This window comes from Rhea pennata, chromosome 2 (assembly GCF_028389875.1).
Source record: "Rhea pennata isolate bPtePen1 chromosome 2, bPtePen1.pri, whole genome shotgun sequence".
Classification (NCBI taxonomy): Eukaryota; Metazoa; Chordata; class Aves; order Rheiformes; family Rheidae; genus Rhea; species Rhea pennata.
The window spans coordinates 32679258-32698186 of record NC_084664.1 but is presented as its reverse complement, the minus strand read 5'-3'; the positions used below and the strand labels follow the sequence as shown (position 1 = coordinate 32698186).

The 18929-nt window shown below is 35.9% G+C and overlaps 1 protein-coding gene across 1 annotated transcript in view; it reads left to right on the top strand.

Annotated features, from left to right (window-relative positions):
* The window catches only part of CRPPA (CDP-L-ribitol pyrophosphorylase A), a 118952-nt gene that overhangs the window by 31399 nt on the left and 68624 nt on the right, over positions 1-18929 (top strand). The window contains exons 4-5 of the mRNA XM_062569187.1: positions 11137-11241; positions 17135-17180. Coding sequence (XP_062425171.1) covers positions 11137-11241; positions 17135-17180 — 151 coding nt within the window. The remainder of the gene's footprint in view (positions 1-11136; positions 11242-17134; positions 17181-18929) is intronic.

Here is an 18929-nt window from a genome sequence, read left to right as displayed (position 1 = left end):
TTGCTTAAGATAGTTTCATGTTTCTTTTCAGCTTTTAAAATTAAATAGGAGACTATGCAAAGTGTGATCCTGAAAGCCTGAGAGAGAGTGGAGGGGGGTGGGAGGAGGGAAAGAATTCTCTTGCTAGAAGTCAAGCATTCCCTGGAGCAGTATCTTAAAAGGAATTAGCATGTCAGGAAGTCAAGCAGACTACCTTTTTCCTTTCATCAGAGTAGACTGAGACCAATTTCTCTAATACCTGACTCTGACATACTGAGGAATGCACAGAGATCTTTTGTCTTTAATAATACAAAACATCTTGTTATATCATGTCACATTAATGTACAAAGTAAGACAACCAGAACGTATAAAGGCTGTAATAACCAAACTTAAAGCATTATGCATTTAAAATATATTTGTCAAGGCGGAGAGGGCAATAGGAACAATGAAAGAGCTTTACCTGTCCTGAACTGGCAGAGAAACAGCTGAAAATGAAAACAGAAGGGGAATATTATGTGGAAGACCCTGAATGACTCCTATGAAGGTGATGTCAACAAAAAGCCTAGGGCACATGATATGATAGTTAAAGAGTTGTCAGTATCAGTGTTGGGGATAGGATAGAATTGTTCACCAATTTGACCCATTTGGGCAAGAAGAGAGATGAACACAGCTGAGGAAGAGGTGAGACATATGAAGAATTGTTGTAGAATACCCTTCTGTGGACAGCATGGAAAATGCTGATCAGTCTTAAGATCATCTTCATCTGGGAGAATTTAGCACAAAATCTACAGCTTATTTTATGGTGTATTGAATATGTAGTTAGTTTGATCATGTTGGTAGTAGACCTTTTGCAGATTTTGGAAGACAATTTTAATCTTTGTCTTTAGCAAATCAGAACAATGAAGCTGGAGTTAAAAAGAAAAAGCAGGAATCAGGATTATGTCTTACAGGAGGATAAACTTTAACATTGTTAGAGGTGTCTTTCTGATGTGTGTCTATAAGCTCCTTATAATTAATAAGGAGCAAACTGACCTTAAGGGTTCTGCCTAATCTGTTTAGACACTAGTATGTTTTGGAACTACACTGAATTTATATATCCTCTGTTCCTACTCAGCATTACCCATGTTTTGGTTAGTAAGGAATCACACTTGCTTATGGGAGGTTACTGCATCTGCCTGCATAGGAGAGAGCTGCTATAATATATAAGTATATAGTATAATATGCTATATATGCTGTAATATTATATATGCTATAATATAATATAAGCATAATACTTTGTATCTTGTCATTAAGTGTGTCAAGGAGAATCATGAAAATACTTTTATACTAAATTCTGTGAGGCAGATGTTCTTCCATTCCCCAAAAATCATTACAAGATGTCTCCAGATGAGGTTGTGATGGGGAGAAGAGATTCTGCAAAGTGTCTAACCATGTCTTCAGTAGAAGAAAAGGAAGTGTGTTTTTGTTTTTTGTTTTTTTTTTTTTTTAAATAATGGATTTCCAAAATTATTTTCATTTAAAAAATGCCTGAGAATGTTCAGCGAAGATTTTGCCAGAATAAGAAACGAAGTTGGCTATTAAGTCCTTTGTAGAAGTATTTGCTCAAAATATTGTCTTTTTCTGTACGTAAATAATAGGGAGTGTATTCCATGTGGATTTTGTAAACTTCTGAGGTGCTTTTTGAAAGTGCAGAGCATTACTGCGATTACTGGAAATGTTTTAGTATTCTCTGCAGTGGGAAGTGGAGTCAGCAGTAGCAATTTAGTAATATTTTGGCATAGGTCAGGCAACTCCTTCGAGGCATAATGTCTAGACTGATTTGGGGATTTTTTTTTATGTGTTTGTTCTTTGTTAAAGAAATCAATGTCTGTCAAATTAGCATTGCCAGGAGCAATTGGGGATTAAATGAACAGTAGTGGACAAATTGACTAAAACCTTGGTAACTTTGAGAGCAAGGGCCGGATCAAAAAAAGAATCAACAGTCAAAATGTAGGTGAAGCAGAAATTGACAGTTAAGTCTAATAGTGGAATCCTAAAAAAGGACTTCACGCCTCCCTCCTCAGATTAGAGATATATGAATCTCAAAGGCACATTAACTTTTTCTTTCTTCCATTCACTAAATGTTAAACTTTGTGTATGCCAAGGCTTCTAAGTTGTGGCAAGGCTGAACAGCTTAGAATTTGGCTCATTTAGACCTTCACTGGAAGAAAAAAAGATATTTAGAACTTTGCTTGTTGCCATTCACTGATGAATTGGAGGTAAGAGTCAGAGCTGTTTGTTTTCTGCAGTGTAAAACAGTGTTTAGTGTGAAAACACTAAAAAAAGATAACTATTGACATGGCAAAAAGTTGGTAAAATAGGTAGATTCTATTGTAAACTTTATTGAGTTATGTTCCTCTGCCTTCAATGTTTTTTTTAAAAACGACAGACATATTTTATTCAGAAATGTATTATCTTGTAAGGATGATTAGCTTAGATCATTCTCTTCAAATATGTTTTGCAACTTCTGTATATGTAGTGTATGTGTGTACATGTGTGTATATATGTATGTATGTATAAAAAACATATACACAGATGAATATATGGAAGTCCACTTCCTTCCTCCCACTCCAACTTTTGTCACCCACTTTGCTAAACTCTGTATTTTGCTTTGTAATTACATGTTCAAGTCTTCTAAACATATGCCATATGATATCATTGTTGTTTTTCCTAACACTGGAGGACATTTTATGTCTATAGGTTTTCCTTCTCATCAGCCGCATTCTGGAAAACTGAATCCGAAAGTATCCTAGGAATTAGTCAAGAGCTAGCCAGAATGAGTAGTAGTAAGCTTCTACTTGTATGAAATGTACGAAGACAGGCAAGCCAATCCCTTTCCTGATAAAGCATTATAAAAGTAGCATAAATCCAACTGCCTACAAATGTAATAGGCAGTTACAGATTTAATGTAATTACCTACTTGGTTGATGCTATTCAGCCTACTTGGTTGAATAATAAAGAAATATAGGTTATTTTAACTACTGAAATTCCAATTCCAGTTCCTTTGATGTCAGATGGTATAATAATACAGATTTTAATTAGCTGTATGGTAGTATCAAGATGGGGATTATTTAAGTTTTTCATTGTGTAATTCAAGCATATGAAATAACATAATGGAGGAAGGCCTTTCTGCTAATTTGTTCATGAGTAATTAGGATTTTAGATCTGATCGTTTGACAGGAAAACTTGTGTCGCTCGTAGTATATGATTTCTTTGTACAGGAGAAGGTCATGTTTTATTAATAGCATCCCTTTTATTATTGTAGTTTATTTCTGCTTGGATTTTGTCTCTGTTTTTAGACCCGTTAAAAAAGATTATTCTTTCTGAATTTCAGTAGAGACTGACTGCTGTTCCATTCCGTTTCTGCTGAAAAATTGGTAATTTTTTGGCTTTGATTCCAGATTGTAATGGAGTTAATTTGTAATAATTCAGTTTTGGAGAGAATATTAATTTGTCTTTCTCCATTCAACTTCAGGCTGACACACACTACCCATTTAAATATGGCTCATCAGTCTTGCCTAAATGAATGTCTTAATTTCTGTAGTCTTCAGGTTGTAGTTGTGATGTGCTTTCCAAAGAGATTTTACAGTTATTCCATTTAGCATCTTTTTATCCCAACAGCTCGGTCCTGAACTTTAGACTAATAAGTAGTTTGTTTTGGGGGAGTTTCCTTCTATTCTTAAAAATACTAAAAATCAGAATTATTTTCAAGATAAATATATTCATATTTTGTTCGTTAATGTTTCAATTTATTTGAAACCTGAAGCTAAATTGGTGGTCTGTTGAAAAAACTGTACTAGTTTAGATAGCTCTGTACTTGATTAGTTCTTTGGCACAATGGTAGAGCCAGAATATTGTATGAATCCCCACCTTGCTCTAATTATTTTCTACCACAAGAATGCTTGGAGAAATTCAGATGCCTTGCATAAGAAAAAATAAAGTTTTTTTTGTTGTTGTTAATGGGATAATTACTTCCATTTTATGGCACTCCTTATCCTGCAGGATCTCAAGCACTTTGCGAATTCGCATACAGGCTCTTGGTACTGTTTAATGCAGTAGTGCAAAGCTACCACAGTCTTTGTGAGATATGAAATCTCTGTAGCAGTGAAAAGGAATTTTGTGCTCAGATATAATTTGGAGGGGGTATGTGGGGAAACATGCTGCAATTATTCAAATTGGAGATTAGACTGGATTATGAGAATGTTGTTACAAGTGTCACAGGATTAATGCGAGTGAGTGCTGAAGTGTACTGTATCCACACTAATCACCAGTTTGGCACAGAGTCAGATAAGCCAAGTACTGAATGAGAATCACTGCAGTGGATAGGAGACCACCCATCTAAATTGTGATCTGCTGCTCGTTTTGAGTGCAGAGAAGAATACAAAGTAATGATGCTAGAACTTTTCATCTGTGGGCTACCGACAGTTTAATATTTCCAAAGGAAAAGGACTGTTTATGATCTTGCATAATTTCAAGAAGTGATTCTCTAGGTAAATTGTTCCAAGAATGAATAATCTTTTGTATTTTAAAAAATGCAAAAGAAAGACATGCACTTTAGCTTGGCCTGAATTTGGCTTACGTCCGCCTCTCACCCTGATCTTAATGTTTTGGTCACTGCTTAATTTTTAGAACCTGGTATACTTAGAATAATACTGGGAGACTAAATGATCACTTCTTTACACTTTCTTAGAATAATGTTAATCTGTAGTTTTCTACATTGGGGTAGGTTATTTCTGTTGTCTACGTTACTGATTGATGTGGCACAAAGAGAGAATAATTGAAGTTTTTTTGCGTGTGTGAACTATTACTGTTCCAGGATCGCATGTCCATACTGTGACTTTAGCAGCAAGGAAATTCATGCCAGTTGCTGGTCAGGTACATGGAATGCATATGTAGAGCCCTGGCTGCCAGGGGACCTTATGTCCACTTTGCAAATGATGTGCTTTAGCTGGTGCCCTTGTATGCGACTTCCACCATGATCCCACCAAAAGGGAAATCACTTGAAACTCTCCGTGGTACAGTCAAGTGCATTTTGTACGATTCTGCCTATAGATGCAGGAAATACTTGAGAAAGAGTTCCTCCTGCACATGAAATTGCTAATGTAGACACCTCTCGACATTTCTTGTTTGTGCATACTGATACTGCTCAGCTCAGTGCCTCCAGTTACTCTGTACTCAGTTTTTGTTAAAGAGCAATGCTGCACTTTTCCTCTTCAACGTGAATTGCCTAAGAGGACATAACAGACCTTTTTCACTGGAAGGGCTGAATTATGGGTTAGTCTGGCTAGGTAGGAGTTAGGGCTCCCCATCCAGTCTTCACAAAGAACTGAAGACTTATAGAATGATAATATTTTTAGGATTCTGATGTAAAGTTAAACTCAGGTACAGCTTTTACAGGGTGATTGGTTTGTTTGGCACCTTCTCTTTCCAGACTGAAGCAGTAGCAGCTAGAATAAGGTTAAGACTTAAAGATTAAGCTTTAATGATAAAAATACTGTCATAGTGAAGGATGGCTCTTGCACTTTCTCAGGAGGATTCTAAAACTGGATCTCTTTCTTTTATCCAGAGTGACTCCAAACGTTGCCGGGGCTTTCATAGCCTTATGTTGGGATCTAATCTTGGGATTATAATTCATCTCATTTCATTTTGAGGTCAGAGCTAGATAATAATTGCTAACAAAGTGAACATTTTTGCTAATTGGATAGCTCCTTATTTCAGGGGGATGTTTAGTTATTCCAAGCTGAATCTACATCAAAACAGATGACAGTTTTTCTCAGTAGTTTTGGTAGAATGGGATCCTGAAAATAAGTTGGTTTCTTTTTGATTTTGTTTGTGTTTTAAATCTAGCTCATTTGTCCTAGATCATATCTTCTAGTTACAGAAACTGGTATGCTATTCTATTTTATAACATTTACTTTGAAGAAAATTGCAGCAACTTGTCCAAAATGCGTAGAAATATCCATATGAAAAGTTTATTTCTAGATCTGGCAAATGATTGTGTTTAATTTATGCTCGTAAGTGCAAACTTTATTGTATTTAAATATTTATGTTCTCAGCATCCATATGCATTTATGATTTTCACTGAGCTTTTGCTTTTACATATTGTGATAGTGAGTTCTTCAAGCAAATTTTTTCTTTGTGTTAAAAATAAAGGAGAGGAAAAAATATATACACACACATACATAAAGAGATACAGATACACCAGTGGAGTATTACCCTACCTTGATGATAGATGAAACTTTAAATAGTGATAAGGAAAGCAGATTTCATGTTGCCACACTGAGTGCTTTGTGCTCAGCATTTTTTTGCCTATGGGGCTACTACTTCTACTGCCTAGCAGCAAATTATGTGCAGTTAACAGTAATTGTCAGTCTTGGCAGATTATAAACTGCTTTCCAAGATGACTAAGAGGAATAAAATGCATAGCAAGCTTTACTTTGAAGCTAACATGTCAACAGCAACAGTATAGATTGTGGCCGCTGCTGATGGCAGCATGGACTGCAATCACTGACCCAGAAAGTTTATTACAGAAACAGGAGAAGCAAAATTACTCATTGTTCAGTATTAAATCACAATTGACAGAGGAGTAGAGACATCAGTGATATTAAGTCGGTGTACAGTCAGTACATCGTTTCTGAAAATCAGCAGCTGGGAGCAGAAAGGAAACCTAAATGAATGCCTACACTGGTACCTAAATTAGAGCCTTCAGGCTCTTAGGCTTTCAGCTGTGCTGCCGAAATGTGAGTTCAGCTTTTGTGCTCTGTTTTTCTTGGTGACAGACCTTTTAGTGTAGGGGATTTTGGAACCAGCTAATGCAGAAGTTGTTTAATGGGTATTCAGTGGACTTGGAAACAAAGTGAATACCAAATGGACAGTTGGGAGGTGATATGCGGATCTAAGGAAGAGCACAAGGAAATTGTGGCATGTTTGCGGAGAGCACTTGGAGTTGTTGTTGTGGAAAACTCTGGGATATAGGTTACAGATCTGTAACTCCATTCCCCTGTCCCCCCAAAAAACCCCAAACCAAAACCCGCTCTTTTCACTCTGTGTTTACTCTGTAAATTGATGTATCTTTATCCGTGTGAACCACTACTGCATCTGGATGTATATAGTGGCAGTTTTAAAATCTAACTTCAGTAGAAATTGCTTCAGAGATTAGCTTATTCTAGTTTACGGTGATGTCGTTGCTTCCTGGTTCACCTTTTTCTTCCTCCCATTTGCTGATTCTGTCATTTCTCATTTACCTGTTGTGTGTTGCTGTGCTAGTTGCAAGTCCATTATTAAAGCTACTTTAACATCAGCACTGATACTTTTTTGGATTCTGTGGTAATGAATATGGCAAAAAATATTACAAAATATGGTAAGAAAAACTTGTAGATTTGGCAAGAGCTTGTCTGCTGCTTTTTAAGGCTTGGTAGAATGTTCTTGCTGCTGCATAACAGGCTGTTTATCATGTACTCTGGCACTTTAGCAGTGGAAACTCTTGATTTGCAAGCCACTGGAAAAAAACATAAACCCAGCTGTTGTTAATTGGTTATGCATTTTAATTGCAAACCATATATTGCTATAGAATTGCTATTGTTTGTATGGGAGAGTAAAATGGAGTTACTTGCTGTCAACAAAGGGAAAAAGTACTGAAGATCACATATGCAATAATTATGGAAGTGTAAAAGATGTTCTATAAGGGCTGTAAAAGTACTTCTGTAAAGGAGAAAATCTGAAGATTTTCTTTAAGGGAATACTTAAAGAATATTGATTTATTTTCTTATTTTGTAAGCATGATAACTTGTGATGATGAATCAATGAGAAAATGACAATGCTGTAATGAAAATTTTTATTATACCTGCCTTTATTCTGATTTATTAGATCCCAAATATCAATTCAAAATCTTTTAATGATAAAAGATACAGTAAAATAGCACGTTAACGGTGAAAGCAATTGTTAATTTTAATGGCAAATACTGCTCCTTTCTCCTTTTGTTTGAAGTATTATATTGGAAACAGATTAGCTATGGGCTTTTGGTAAGTAGTAAGCAGATACAGTCTGCATAGCTGCTCTTTTCTTTAATGCCCACCCCCTTTTCCATGTTTTATGCCAGGCAATCACAGTATAGCTTGCTTCTTAGGAAATATTTGTTATCAAATATTTTGAAGCTAATCCAGGGGGTTGGGAAAGAAAAATTGATACGATGCTAATATCTGGATCTCATTGCAGTACTTTATTCGAGCATTCATTCTTAAAAAAAGAAAAAAAAAATCAGTTTCCCCCCCAAATGTCTATTAGAATGCCTTTGAAAATCCAGCAGTTCAAAGGCATTTTTTGTATAACATATTTCTTTGTGTCATTTAACAAGCTAATCTATTTTCTTTCTGTTGTGGATATGCTTTGTACCAGTGTTTCCATCTGTTTCCACCATTTCGAATCTGTGGTTTGAAACTTAAACCATGTCTATTGTTTCACTAAGTTATTTGTGCATGACAAGGATGGTTAACTGTTCTGTGTCAAACTTTATGTTACAAAGTCTTTAAATCAAAGCAAGACTTCAGAAATAAGTTTTAAACAGATTGTTATAAAGTGGCTCTGGATTAAATAAATACAGAGGATTTGGGATGCCTAGGTCAGTAAGAATTTTGCTTATAGATAATTAGCATTTTTTATTATAGGCATTGCTTTATAATGCTTAATTTCTTTAATTGAGTTTCTTAGAGAAATAGCAGAGGCTTCAAATTCTGCACCTTGTATATGGATTTTAAAATTCACTTATGTAGAGCTGTTTAGCATAATAGATACTGTATATAAACCAAACTGGTCTTGAGTTGATGCTTTCATTTCATTGTTCCCATCTGACATCAATGTATTCAGCTTGCAGAACACTGTGACAATGTTTAGGTTTAAACAATTACAGATAATTAGAGTGATAAATGTCATGATGCACAAGTGTTAGTGAAATATGTTTTTAATTATTACTTTTGCTTTGTATCATATTTCATCCCTTGAAGTCAGCAATACCGTCAAGATGCTTCATCCCATTTATGGAACTCTTCCACTCCCTAGTAATTATGTGTAATTAATACCTTGCTAAAAAATTGGAATTGCTTTATCTTGTCCTAGTACCATTTGTTACCTATATATTTAAAATTACAAATTAGTTTTGATGAAAATTAAAGTAAGATATTTCAAAGGTAAAATTTCTTGGAACTTTCTTTTCCATTCTAAGGCAAAAGAAAAATCTATTTTATTTTAATGTGCATGTTATGGATGTTAGTAGCAAATAATTTGCATTCTATCTGAAGAATTTTCTCAGAAAATATTTTAGTAATAAATATTTTATTTCAAAAGTTGCTAGGACATTGCTAGTTTCATGGGTGATTCATCTCTGAGTCTCTATACTTGATATATTTAGTTCTTCTTTAGTTCTTGTATAATTTTCTTCGCTATTCTGAAAGAAGTCCTCTGTACTTCTTAGGCTTTTTTTATCATCTTGTTTTTATTTTGTTGGGTACTCAAAACTATTAAAAACTGCTGAGGAGAAGTGTAAAGCTTTAATTTTCTTTCTGAATGGGTTGTATAAAAGGGTAGTCTTGATTGTCATGACTGCAATCTAAAAAAGTAAAAGTTTAATATAAAAATGACAACTATGATTTTTCTAAGACTTCTCTGTATATTAATAAGTCAGATGTATAATACTTACGAATTTTCTTGAATTTTACTGATGCATTATAAAATGAGTAGAAACTAAGAATTTTCTTCTTGCTCTATCCATGGAAAGAGATAACTGAGGAAAGATGCAGAGAAGCCCTGAGAAGGGCAGGGGAGGAGTTTTTGCTCTCCCCTTTCCATCAAAACAGCAAAGGATAAGAGAGAAAAAGAGTTAACGTCAGTTTTGAAACAAAGACAATAAAGGAGATTTTGTATTGCAATATGTAGTTTAAACTGTGACACTCCATGATGCAGGTGCTAAAAGCCTATCTCTACTCAGAAAGGAACTGGGTAAATTCAGGATTCATGTAATTCATTAAGGACTGTTAAGATGTTCAATTCTGGTTCAGCTTATCCTTTGGGTACTTCTTAATTTGGGGGTTCCCTAAGCCAGAATGTTAGCTTTATGTCAGTCCAAGAAACTCCTATAACAAGATATGATTGCCCATGTCGTATGTGGTTCCATATCTTAGACTATCCATTGCTTACTTCCATTGCTGTCCAGACCTGGACATTGGACTAGGTAACCTGTGGTCTTACCAAGTACATCCATTCTTATGAAAGTCTCTGACTTAAGTTCTCATTCCTAATTACATGTAATTCATGCTTCTGAGCTGATAACTTAGCAGTATCAAAATGGACTAGAATTTGCCTATCTTAAGCAGGCCAATGCATTTTGAGGTAGTAATCTCTGATAAGCCCCCATTCCTGCTTTGGGATCTAACTGTATTTTGGCTCAAAACGGGTTCTGCTCCCTGATTAGCCTTCCAGTATTAGAATTCATATTATCACTAACTATAGGAGACAAAACTGCTTAGACAGGGCATTTTGAGAGAATGCCTTTTCTAGCTGACTGAGGGTGGAAAAACTGTGTGTGTGTTTAACCTGGGAAGCTCATGGTGCAGCATGGAACATTGCTGGGTTTTGTGTAAATAATTGGAGAAAAATGTAGGGGAAACATATAGGGAATATGGAAATTCTCAGGTAATATAATCCTTTTTTGATGCTGAAAAAAGCCAAAACAGACAAAGCATTTAAAGAAAATACCATACTTCTGCTATTTAGAATACAAAACAATGTTTTTCACTAGCTTGATTTCCTTTAGTGAGGCCTCAGCTCTACCAACAATTTTTCATAAATTTAGCTGCTTATTGATTTAGTTAGGCTCATAAAGGTGTAGCAAGATGCTGGCAGCACTTTAATTTATAGTTTTAAACTGTTTAATCTCAACATTTTGCTGAGAAGCTAGAATTGAGTATAAGCATTTTGGAAGGGTTTTATTTCTGATCCATTCTGAACCTACAACATGCACTATCTTGGACAGTACTATTGAGAAGTAAAATTTGATTAATGAAAGAAATGTTTTATTAAAAGTATTTTTTAAGAGTAAAAATATTTATTCTTTTTTAATTACAACAGTGTACTGACTATGACCTGGATTATGGAACTGAATGTTTGCATCTGGCTCTGAAATACTGTAAAGTAAATGCCAAACTTATTGAAGGAACAGCTGACCTCTGGAAGGTAAAGGCGGTATTAATCTCTATTTTTATATGTTTATTTTAAATGAATAATAGTAGCATGCCAGCTAAACTTCATCTAACTGTGAAAATGTAAAACTGTCTTAAATTGCAAAACCTGTGCTTTTCTCTTCCAAGTTTCAAAATTTTAAATATACAATGATTTTTTATAGCATTAAGGCCAACTTTCTTTCTATAAATGCTTAGTTGCTTAGGCTCTTCTAACCCCCACCATCTAGTCAGCATTCTTCATGCAGATTGGTAGTAGTAGTTTTACTGTCTTGAAGTTGAAAACCCATTAAAGATCCAAGCATGGGTTAAGGTCAACTGAATGCTTTGCAGCATTCAGTGCTGGGCCGTATAAAAAGAAGATAGTAGGGTCTACTAGAATAGGTGATAATCCTTCAGAGTTAGGGAGGGAGGCTAGGTCTTCATCAACGGGTTATTTTGAAGAATTCCCATTACAATTTGGTTATTTCTTCTTGCAGTACTGTAAATGCAACTTTCATGTATAGTAACAAAAGAAGCAGGAACTGTTTTTGGAAATAAAAAGTAGCAATATAGGTCTGAGTCTAGAGTTTAAGTGTGGAGAGATTTACTGATTTTTAATGGATTTTAGTTCAGTTGGTATCTGGTAATGACTGGAACTAATAAAGTCTTAAATCCATTCTTGTATTTGGAGACCATGTCACAGGAGTAAATCTCCATAAAAGTGTGTATTGAGTCTGATAGCAGTTCTGCATGTTTATTTGGGTTTATAGCTAAAACAAGAAAGGCATCTGTCCCAAAATCTAGAGAATAGAAGCTCTGTTCTAACTAGTGGGGCAAGGGAAGGGAAGGGAAGCAAAAGAACCTAAAAAACCGAACAACCAAAACTCCTTTACTTCCCTGCGGCCTTGATTTGGATTCTGTTGCTGCCTCTGCCATTGTCTATTAAGTGAGTTTGAGTAGGGTGTTTTGCCTCTTTAACCTTTGTGTGCTGTTGTTTCTTAAAATAAAGATAATGACCATCTCCTTGATGCTTAGAGATCTAATCCTAACGGGTAGATGCATGAAGATATGTATCAGAGTCTGTTAATACTATTAACATTTGTAACAATTTTCAATAAAATGGTGTTGTTTAATAATTTTACCTGGCTAGCAACAATCTCATTTTAGAGTCATTTATTATTCAATAACTCTAGAAAGTTTAAGACATCTTCAACCTGTTTGTTTGTTTTTTTTTAACATCATCCTTTTTTTGAAAATGACTGTACGTCTCTAATGACTGACAAAACTAGTGTGAATTCAGGTGCCAAAGAATGTCCCTGCTGCTTTAAAATATCTCATTTCATTGTTTTGGTTTGTGGAACATTGTTCTTTCTCAATAGCTGTTGTCATGAGATATTTTTCATTATTTTTTTGATTCATAAGCATATTAAAGAGTCTAGAAACAGCTCAGATCACTTCATCTGTCTTTGACAGTAAATTTCCTCTAATGGGTTGTGATTTCTAATAATGTGACAATAAATCTAAAGCAGGTGACTTCCTCGATCTGTAGTGCAAACTTCCTGTGTAGTTCAGCAACAAAATTTACTTGTACATTGGTTGCACGCAGCAACTACTTTCAGTATTTTTCTGAGAAGAAAATGTATCTGACACAGAATCTTTATTGTCTGTTTTCCTATTTAACCTTTTATGGGACAGATTCTGTCATGGTTATTTGCCTTGCATCACTTATTGTATAGTCCCATTGTTCTCATTGCAGAGCATGATACTCACATGGCGGGTAACAAAACATACTCTTTAGTTCTTTATTTACTATCTCCAGCTACTACTGAGGCCCAGCAGATGAAAAGTAGTCTTTTGACTTGGAATCTTAGAATAATTTAGGTTGAAAGAAGTCTGCATGGTCTCCCCTGATCTAACCACCTATCAGATTAGTTAATTATGTTGTCTAGAGCCTAGTCCAGTTGAGTTTTGAGTGCCTCTGAGAATGAAGATTCCACAAACTCTCTGGAAAACTGTTCCAGTGGTTTTCTACATTTACTGGGGAAATGTTTTTCTTAATATCTAATTGACATTTTCCTTGCTTCCTCTTACATGGTGAAAGGATGAGAGGGCAACAGACACTGCTGAGAGGAGTCTGGCCTAATTTTTTCTATGACTACTAAGTGTGTGTGTGTGTGTGCGCATCCGTAGTTTTTGGGCTGAGCAAGCCAAATTTTCTCTTACCATCTCAGTGGTTTTCTGCTGGATTCACCCAGTTTGTTAGTGTCTTATACTAGGGAGGCCCAAACTGCAAGAAGTACTCAGATACGGTCTCAAAAGCACCAAATAGAGTCACAGAATGGTTAAGGTTGAAAGAGACCTCTGGAGATCATCTAGTCCAACCCCCCTGCTCGAGCAGAGTCACATAGAGCATGTTCCCAGGAATTTTGCCCAGACAGTTTTGAATATCTCCAAGGAAGGAGAATCCACAACCTCTCTGGATAACGTGTTCCAGTGCTCTCACAGTAGATTCACAGTATAGAAGTTTTTTTCTCACGTTCAGATGGAACTTCCTGCATTTCAGTTTGTACCCTCTCATCCTATTGCTAGGCCCCACTGAAAAGAGTCTGGCCCCATCATCTTGACATCTTCCCTTAAGATATTTGTGTACCTTGGTGAGATCCCCTCTTAGTCTTCTCTAGGCTGAACAGGCCTAGCTCTCACAGCCTTTCCTTGTAAGAGATGCTCCTGTCCCTTAATGATCTTTGTAGCCCTCTGTTGAACTTGCTGCAGTAGCTTCATGTCTCTCTCGTACTGGGGAGCTTGGAACTGGACACAATATTCCAGATGTATCCTCACCAGGGCTGAGTAGTGGGGAGGAGGATCACCTCCCTCGACCTCCCAGCAATGCTTTCCCTAATGCAACCCAGGATACCATTGGCCTTATCTAAAAGGGCACATTGCTGGCTCACGGTTAACTTGTTGTCCATCAGGACTCGCAGGTCCTTCTCTGCAGAGCTGCTGTCCAGGAGGTCAGCCCCCAGCCTGTACTGGTGCCTAGGGTTACTCCTCCCTGGGTGCAGGACTCTGCACTTGCCTTTGTTGAACTTTGTGAGGTTCCTCTCTGCCCATCTCTGAATGGCAGCACAGTCCTCTAGTGTATCAGCCAATCCTTCCAGATGACTAAAACAACTATTTCTATTTTAACTTAGTCATTTAATTAAAAAAAAAGAAGGCAACAGAAGAACTGTAATGGTCTGGGTAAAAAATGTAGCGCGCTCTACTACAAACTTTGCTTATTCTTTCTGCCATTATGATTTTTGCATCTTTACCTGGGAAGCAGGAATGGAGAGTGCTTTCATAATTTCTGTTAGGGAGTGATGGTTAAAATTTTCTTCCATGGCTACTTCGGATGGATTTGAATTTTATTCAGCTGGGATGAACCTCAATTGGGCAAGTCTCCTAATTTTTGTGAATGGTCTAACCGCTAGGCTATAATACTAGATGACATGATACTGTCATGAAGCATACCTTTAAAAATGGTGAATTTTTGTTTTATTTTTTGTTCTTCCTTTGAAGAAAACTTTTTTTAAAGGAAAAACTAATTATTGAAGTGCACAAAACAGCTTAATAGGAGATAAACTTAGTTTTTTTATATTAGCTTTTTATTATGTAACTCCTGGGATTTGCTGTCATAGTAGAGTTTTATATTAATTTTTATGATTATTTGCTATTATCTTCATATCACTGGCAGAAAGGAGAAAATTCAACTTTAAGCACAGTTCAAAAGATTCTTTTCACAGTGGCTTGAGAATAACATTTCCTTCTGTAAAGTATTAAACATCCTATACCTGAAAAAATCAGTGAGCCATATATGTTAATTAGCAACATGTTTTCCTTTGCATCCTCATTTTCTCAACTCTTCCTATTATGTGTAGGTATTTATGATATAAGGAATTGGTTTCAGAGAAATAGATAAAGTAATTGTTGCATAGACTGACTATCTTTAACAAAGGAGTTGAGCAGAGAATATGACAACTACAGAGTGTATTTTTATTTATTGTTATCGACTTCATTCCCGTAGACGCTAAGGTCCAGTATTCTTCACTCTGAAAAATGTCAGTTTGTGTCTTTTTACAAATATCATTAAGATACTGAACTCATAAAATCAAGGAAATGAAAGCTATGATACTGTTGTTGATATGAAACTACAAAAACTTCCCCTTTTTCAGGGAAAAAGAAGCAGTTGTGTCAATTAGCCTCAAGAGTTGGGTAAATCAAATTAATACTGCAGATTATCAATGTTTCTCATTAAACTGAAGTTTTTCTTTCACGATTGCCTGCCTTTTGAATAAATCTCATCTACATTGCAGAAACACCTCCTACTCGACATGAGAAAATCCACAGGAGAGGGTTATGACTATCCATACCATAAGAGAAACTTTGGTTGGATTTAGTGTCGTATTCAACATCAAGAGAGGTGGAGAGAATCTGTCCCTCCCTGACTGAAAAAGCCATTCGTGGTGGCTTGCAGTTTTTTTTTTAATCCGTCTAGTTTAGTATTTTCATAATGCTTACAGGAGCTTGTATCTGAAATTTCTAACCCTCTGTCAAAATGGGTTGGAATTAGTATATAGGCTCAAAGATTATGAAGGAAATATATATGGATGGTGTGATGTTGTCTCATGTTATTTCTCTGGAAATCAGCCTAAAAAGTATATTCTGATATCTGTCTCTGAGTCTCAGAACTGATTTTAAGAATTAAAGATTAAAAAGGAAGCCTTATGTGCTGAGTATCTGTACTCCTTTCACGAAGGAATAATTTTTACAAGAATATTGCTAAGTAGAGATTTAATATCTTATTTGATAAAAGTTCCAAATGACTAATTTTGACCCTGTCTGTTCTCTCAGGAATACAATACAGAAGATATTTTGATGAATAATTATTTGAAGTGATCTTTGGGATTCTGATAATTTGTAGAACTTTTCAGACACCTACCAGCATGGGTATTCCCACAGCCATGATTTCATCTGTAGTATTTTAAAAATGATAGTGTGCAAATATCCACCAGTTAGTAGAGTAAAAGGAGAAATAGGAGGAAAAAGGAAAGAAAGATACTTGAGGCAATGTCTGTGTCTGTCAACTTTTCAGTGCTTTGTTTTGGAATCATCTGGGTAGAAGCTGGGACCACAGAAAATGTTGGAAAAGTATATCCTGCTGACAAAAGTCTTCTGGCTAGTAAGCTATCTTAGATGCAGAGAGAAAACAGAATGATAAAATATTTGAGAACGGGGCATCAGTACATAAGCTTAATGTTATGAGATTACTATCCTTTCCTGTGCAGCAAATTGCAGCTTTAAGAAAGTTACCAGCTGAGTACACTTCCCCTAAAATGCAAAGTATGTTTTTGTCTGTATCAGAGCATGCTGCAAATTCACAAACGTGAAGCCATCTGCAGTAGCCAAAGTTACAGATACAGGTACTGTCCTGGAAATAACTAGGCTTCTCCCTGGTCATGGTTATGAATGCAATTTCTTTCAAAGATTAATCTTTTTCATGATTAAATTAGAGTAGAAATAGTTTCTTAAGTTATGAAAATGGATGTGTGACAATAGGTATTGATATATTTTTAAATGATCTTTTAAAGGGTGAAAAATAAGTTTAAAATGAGTTCTAAGCAGATCTAAGTATTTAAAAAAAAACCCCAAAAAACAAAAACACCAAAACCATTTCTCTGGAGTCCTCAATAATTTCTGTAGCTTCTTTTCTCATGACTTGCCAGTGATATTTTACTATGATTAAAAAATTGACAATATCATTTGTTTATGGTATTTCAAATGCAAAGAATTGCCTTCAGGGCATTGCTTTATTGGTTTTACATTCCTTCCTGCTGTGTAAAATCTAATGAGGTTTATCTGTCCTTTAGGTGACCTACAAGCGAGATCTGTATGCAGCTGAATCGATTATTAAGGGTATGTGTTCATCCTTGTGGCTGTCAGTTTGCATATTCCTGAGTGTAATTTAGAATTTTATGTATTGTTTAAATGCCTTTAAGAAAAGTTTTATGATTAAAATGTGCTCAGGCAAGTTGTTTTAACTTGTTTTCTAGGATACTTATATTATTATTTAGCCATATTATTCTCTTAGAAAATAAAACCGTATAAAAAACTATGTATATTACAGAGCCAAATAGAGATCAAACTGAATGGCTCTCTAATGAATAAACACATTCTTGATTCTTAGTTCCAGTCCAATTCTGACTATGTCACAGCTTTCTAATCTTAGTAGTAGCCAAAAAAGCATATATCAACCCTTTAGGGCTCTTCACCTTCTTATATGCAGGTGTATCCTAAATTTTTAGATTTGTTACCTAAATTGATGTGGCAAAGATACATTGAAGCATTCAGTTAGTTCATGAATACTTCATTGAACTGTTTTTTTAACATTTTCCTGTACCAACATGATGGTTTAATAGCAGTCTGATAAAAAATGATCTGGAAAGAAATAAATCATAAGTACCATATGTTGAACACTCTGTTTTTCCTAAAATGGACTCCTTATGCAGAACTGAGATATAAAAGCCCAGAAACAAATGAGTAGAAAGGGACTTTTCTTTGGGTAAAAATATCTTTTGGGGGAAAAGAGTTAATGTGATTCTTGTTTAATAAAACATAGGAAATACTATGTCCTACTAGACTATTGTTGAGTGAACATAATTGTTCACTTCAGTGGTTCTTTTGTTATTACAAGATTCAGTATCAGTTTAGCTTCTCATTTGGATAAATTAGTCTGTAGTGAGCTCAGCACTGTCATGATAGACAAGCTAGCTAGCTTAAAAATAGCTCAGCTCTTGCTCTGATATGCTGCATACTTCTCTGGAATTGTAGAAAGGAGTAGAATTTTAGAATGAGAAAGGATCCCAGAAACCTCAAGAAGTTCTCTCTTTAATAAGAGATTGGGTTTTGTCTCCATAGATGGCAGCCTCGAATTCCTGAAAAACCTTATTCTGAGTAGGATTCTTAGAGGTTCCCAGACTCCGATATCTTTCAATCTTAGGATTTCCAAACATACTAAAGACAAGAAGGTTATCAGGAACAGTCAGCAAGGATTTATGAAAGGCAAATCACACCTGACCAACCTGATTGCCTTCTACAATGAAATGTCTAGCTCTGTAGATGAGGCAAGAGCAGTGGATATTGTTTATCTTTATTTCAGCAAAGCCTTCAAAATTGCCTCACATAAAATCCTCATTGACAAGCTTATCAAGTATGGACTAGGAAAGTGGACAGTGAGCTGGATTAAAAACTGGCTGAACTGATGGGCTCAAAGGATCACAATATGCAGCACAGAGTCCAGTCACTAGTGATACGCTCCAGGGGATCAGTACTGGGGCCAGCGCTCTTTAACATCTTCCTGAATGACATGGTTGATGGGACAGTGCACCCTCAGCAAATCTGCAGATGATATAAAATTGGGAGGAGTGGTTAATATGCCAGATGGTTGTGCTGCCATCTAGGGCACCTTGACAGCCTGGAGGAATGGGCAGAGAGGGACATCATGAAGTTCAATTGGGGGAGTGCAATGTCCTGCCTGTCCCTGGCGAGGTATAACCTTAGGCACAAGTACAAGCTGGGAGCCAACTGGCTGGAAAGCAGCCTTGCAGAAAAGGACCCGGGGGTTCTAGTAGACATGTTGACCATGAACCAGCAGTGTTGACCTTG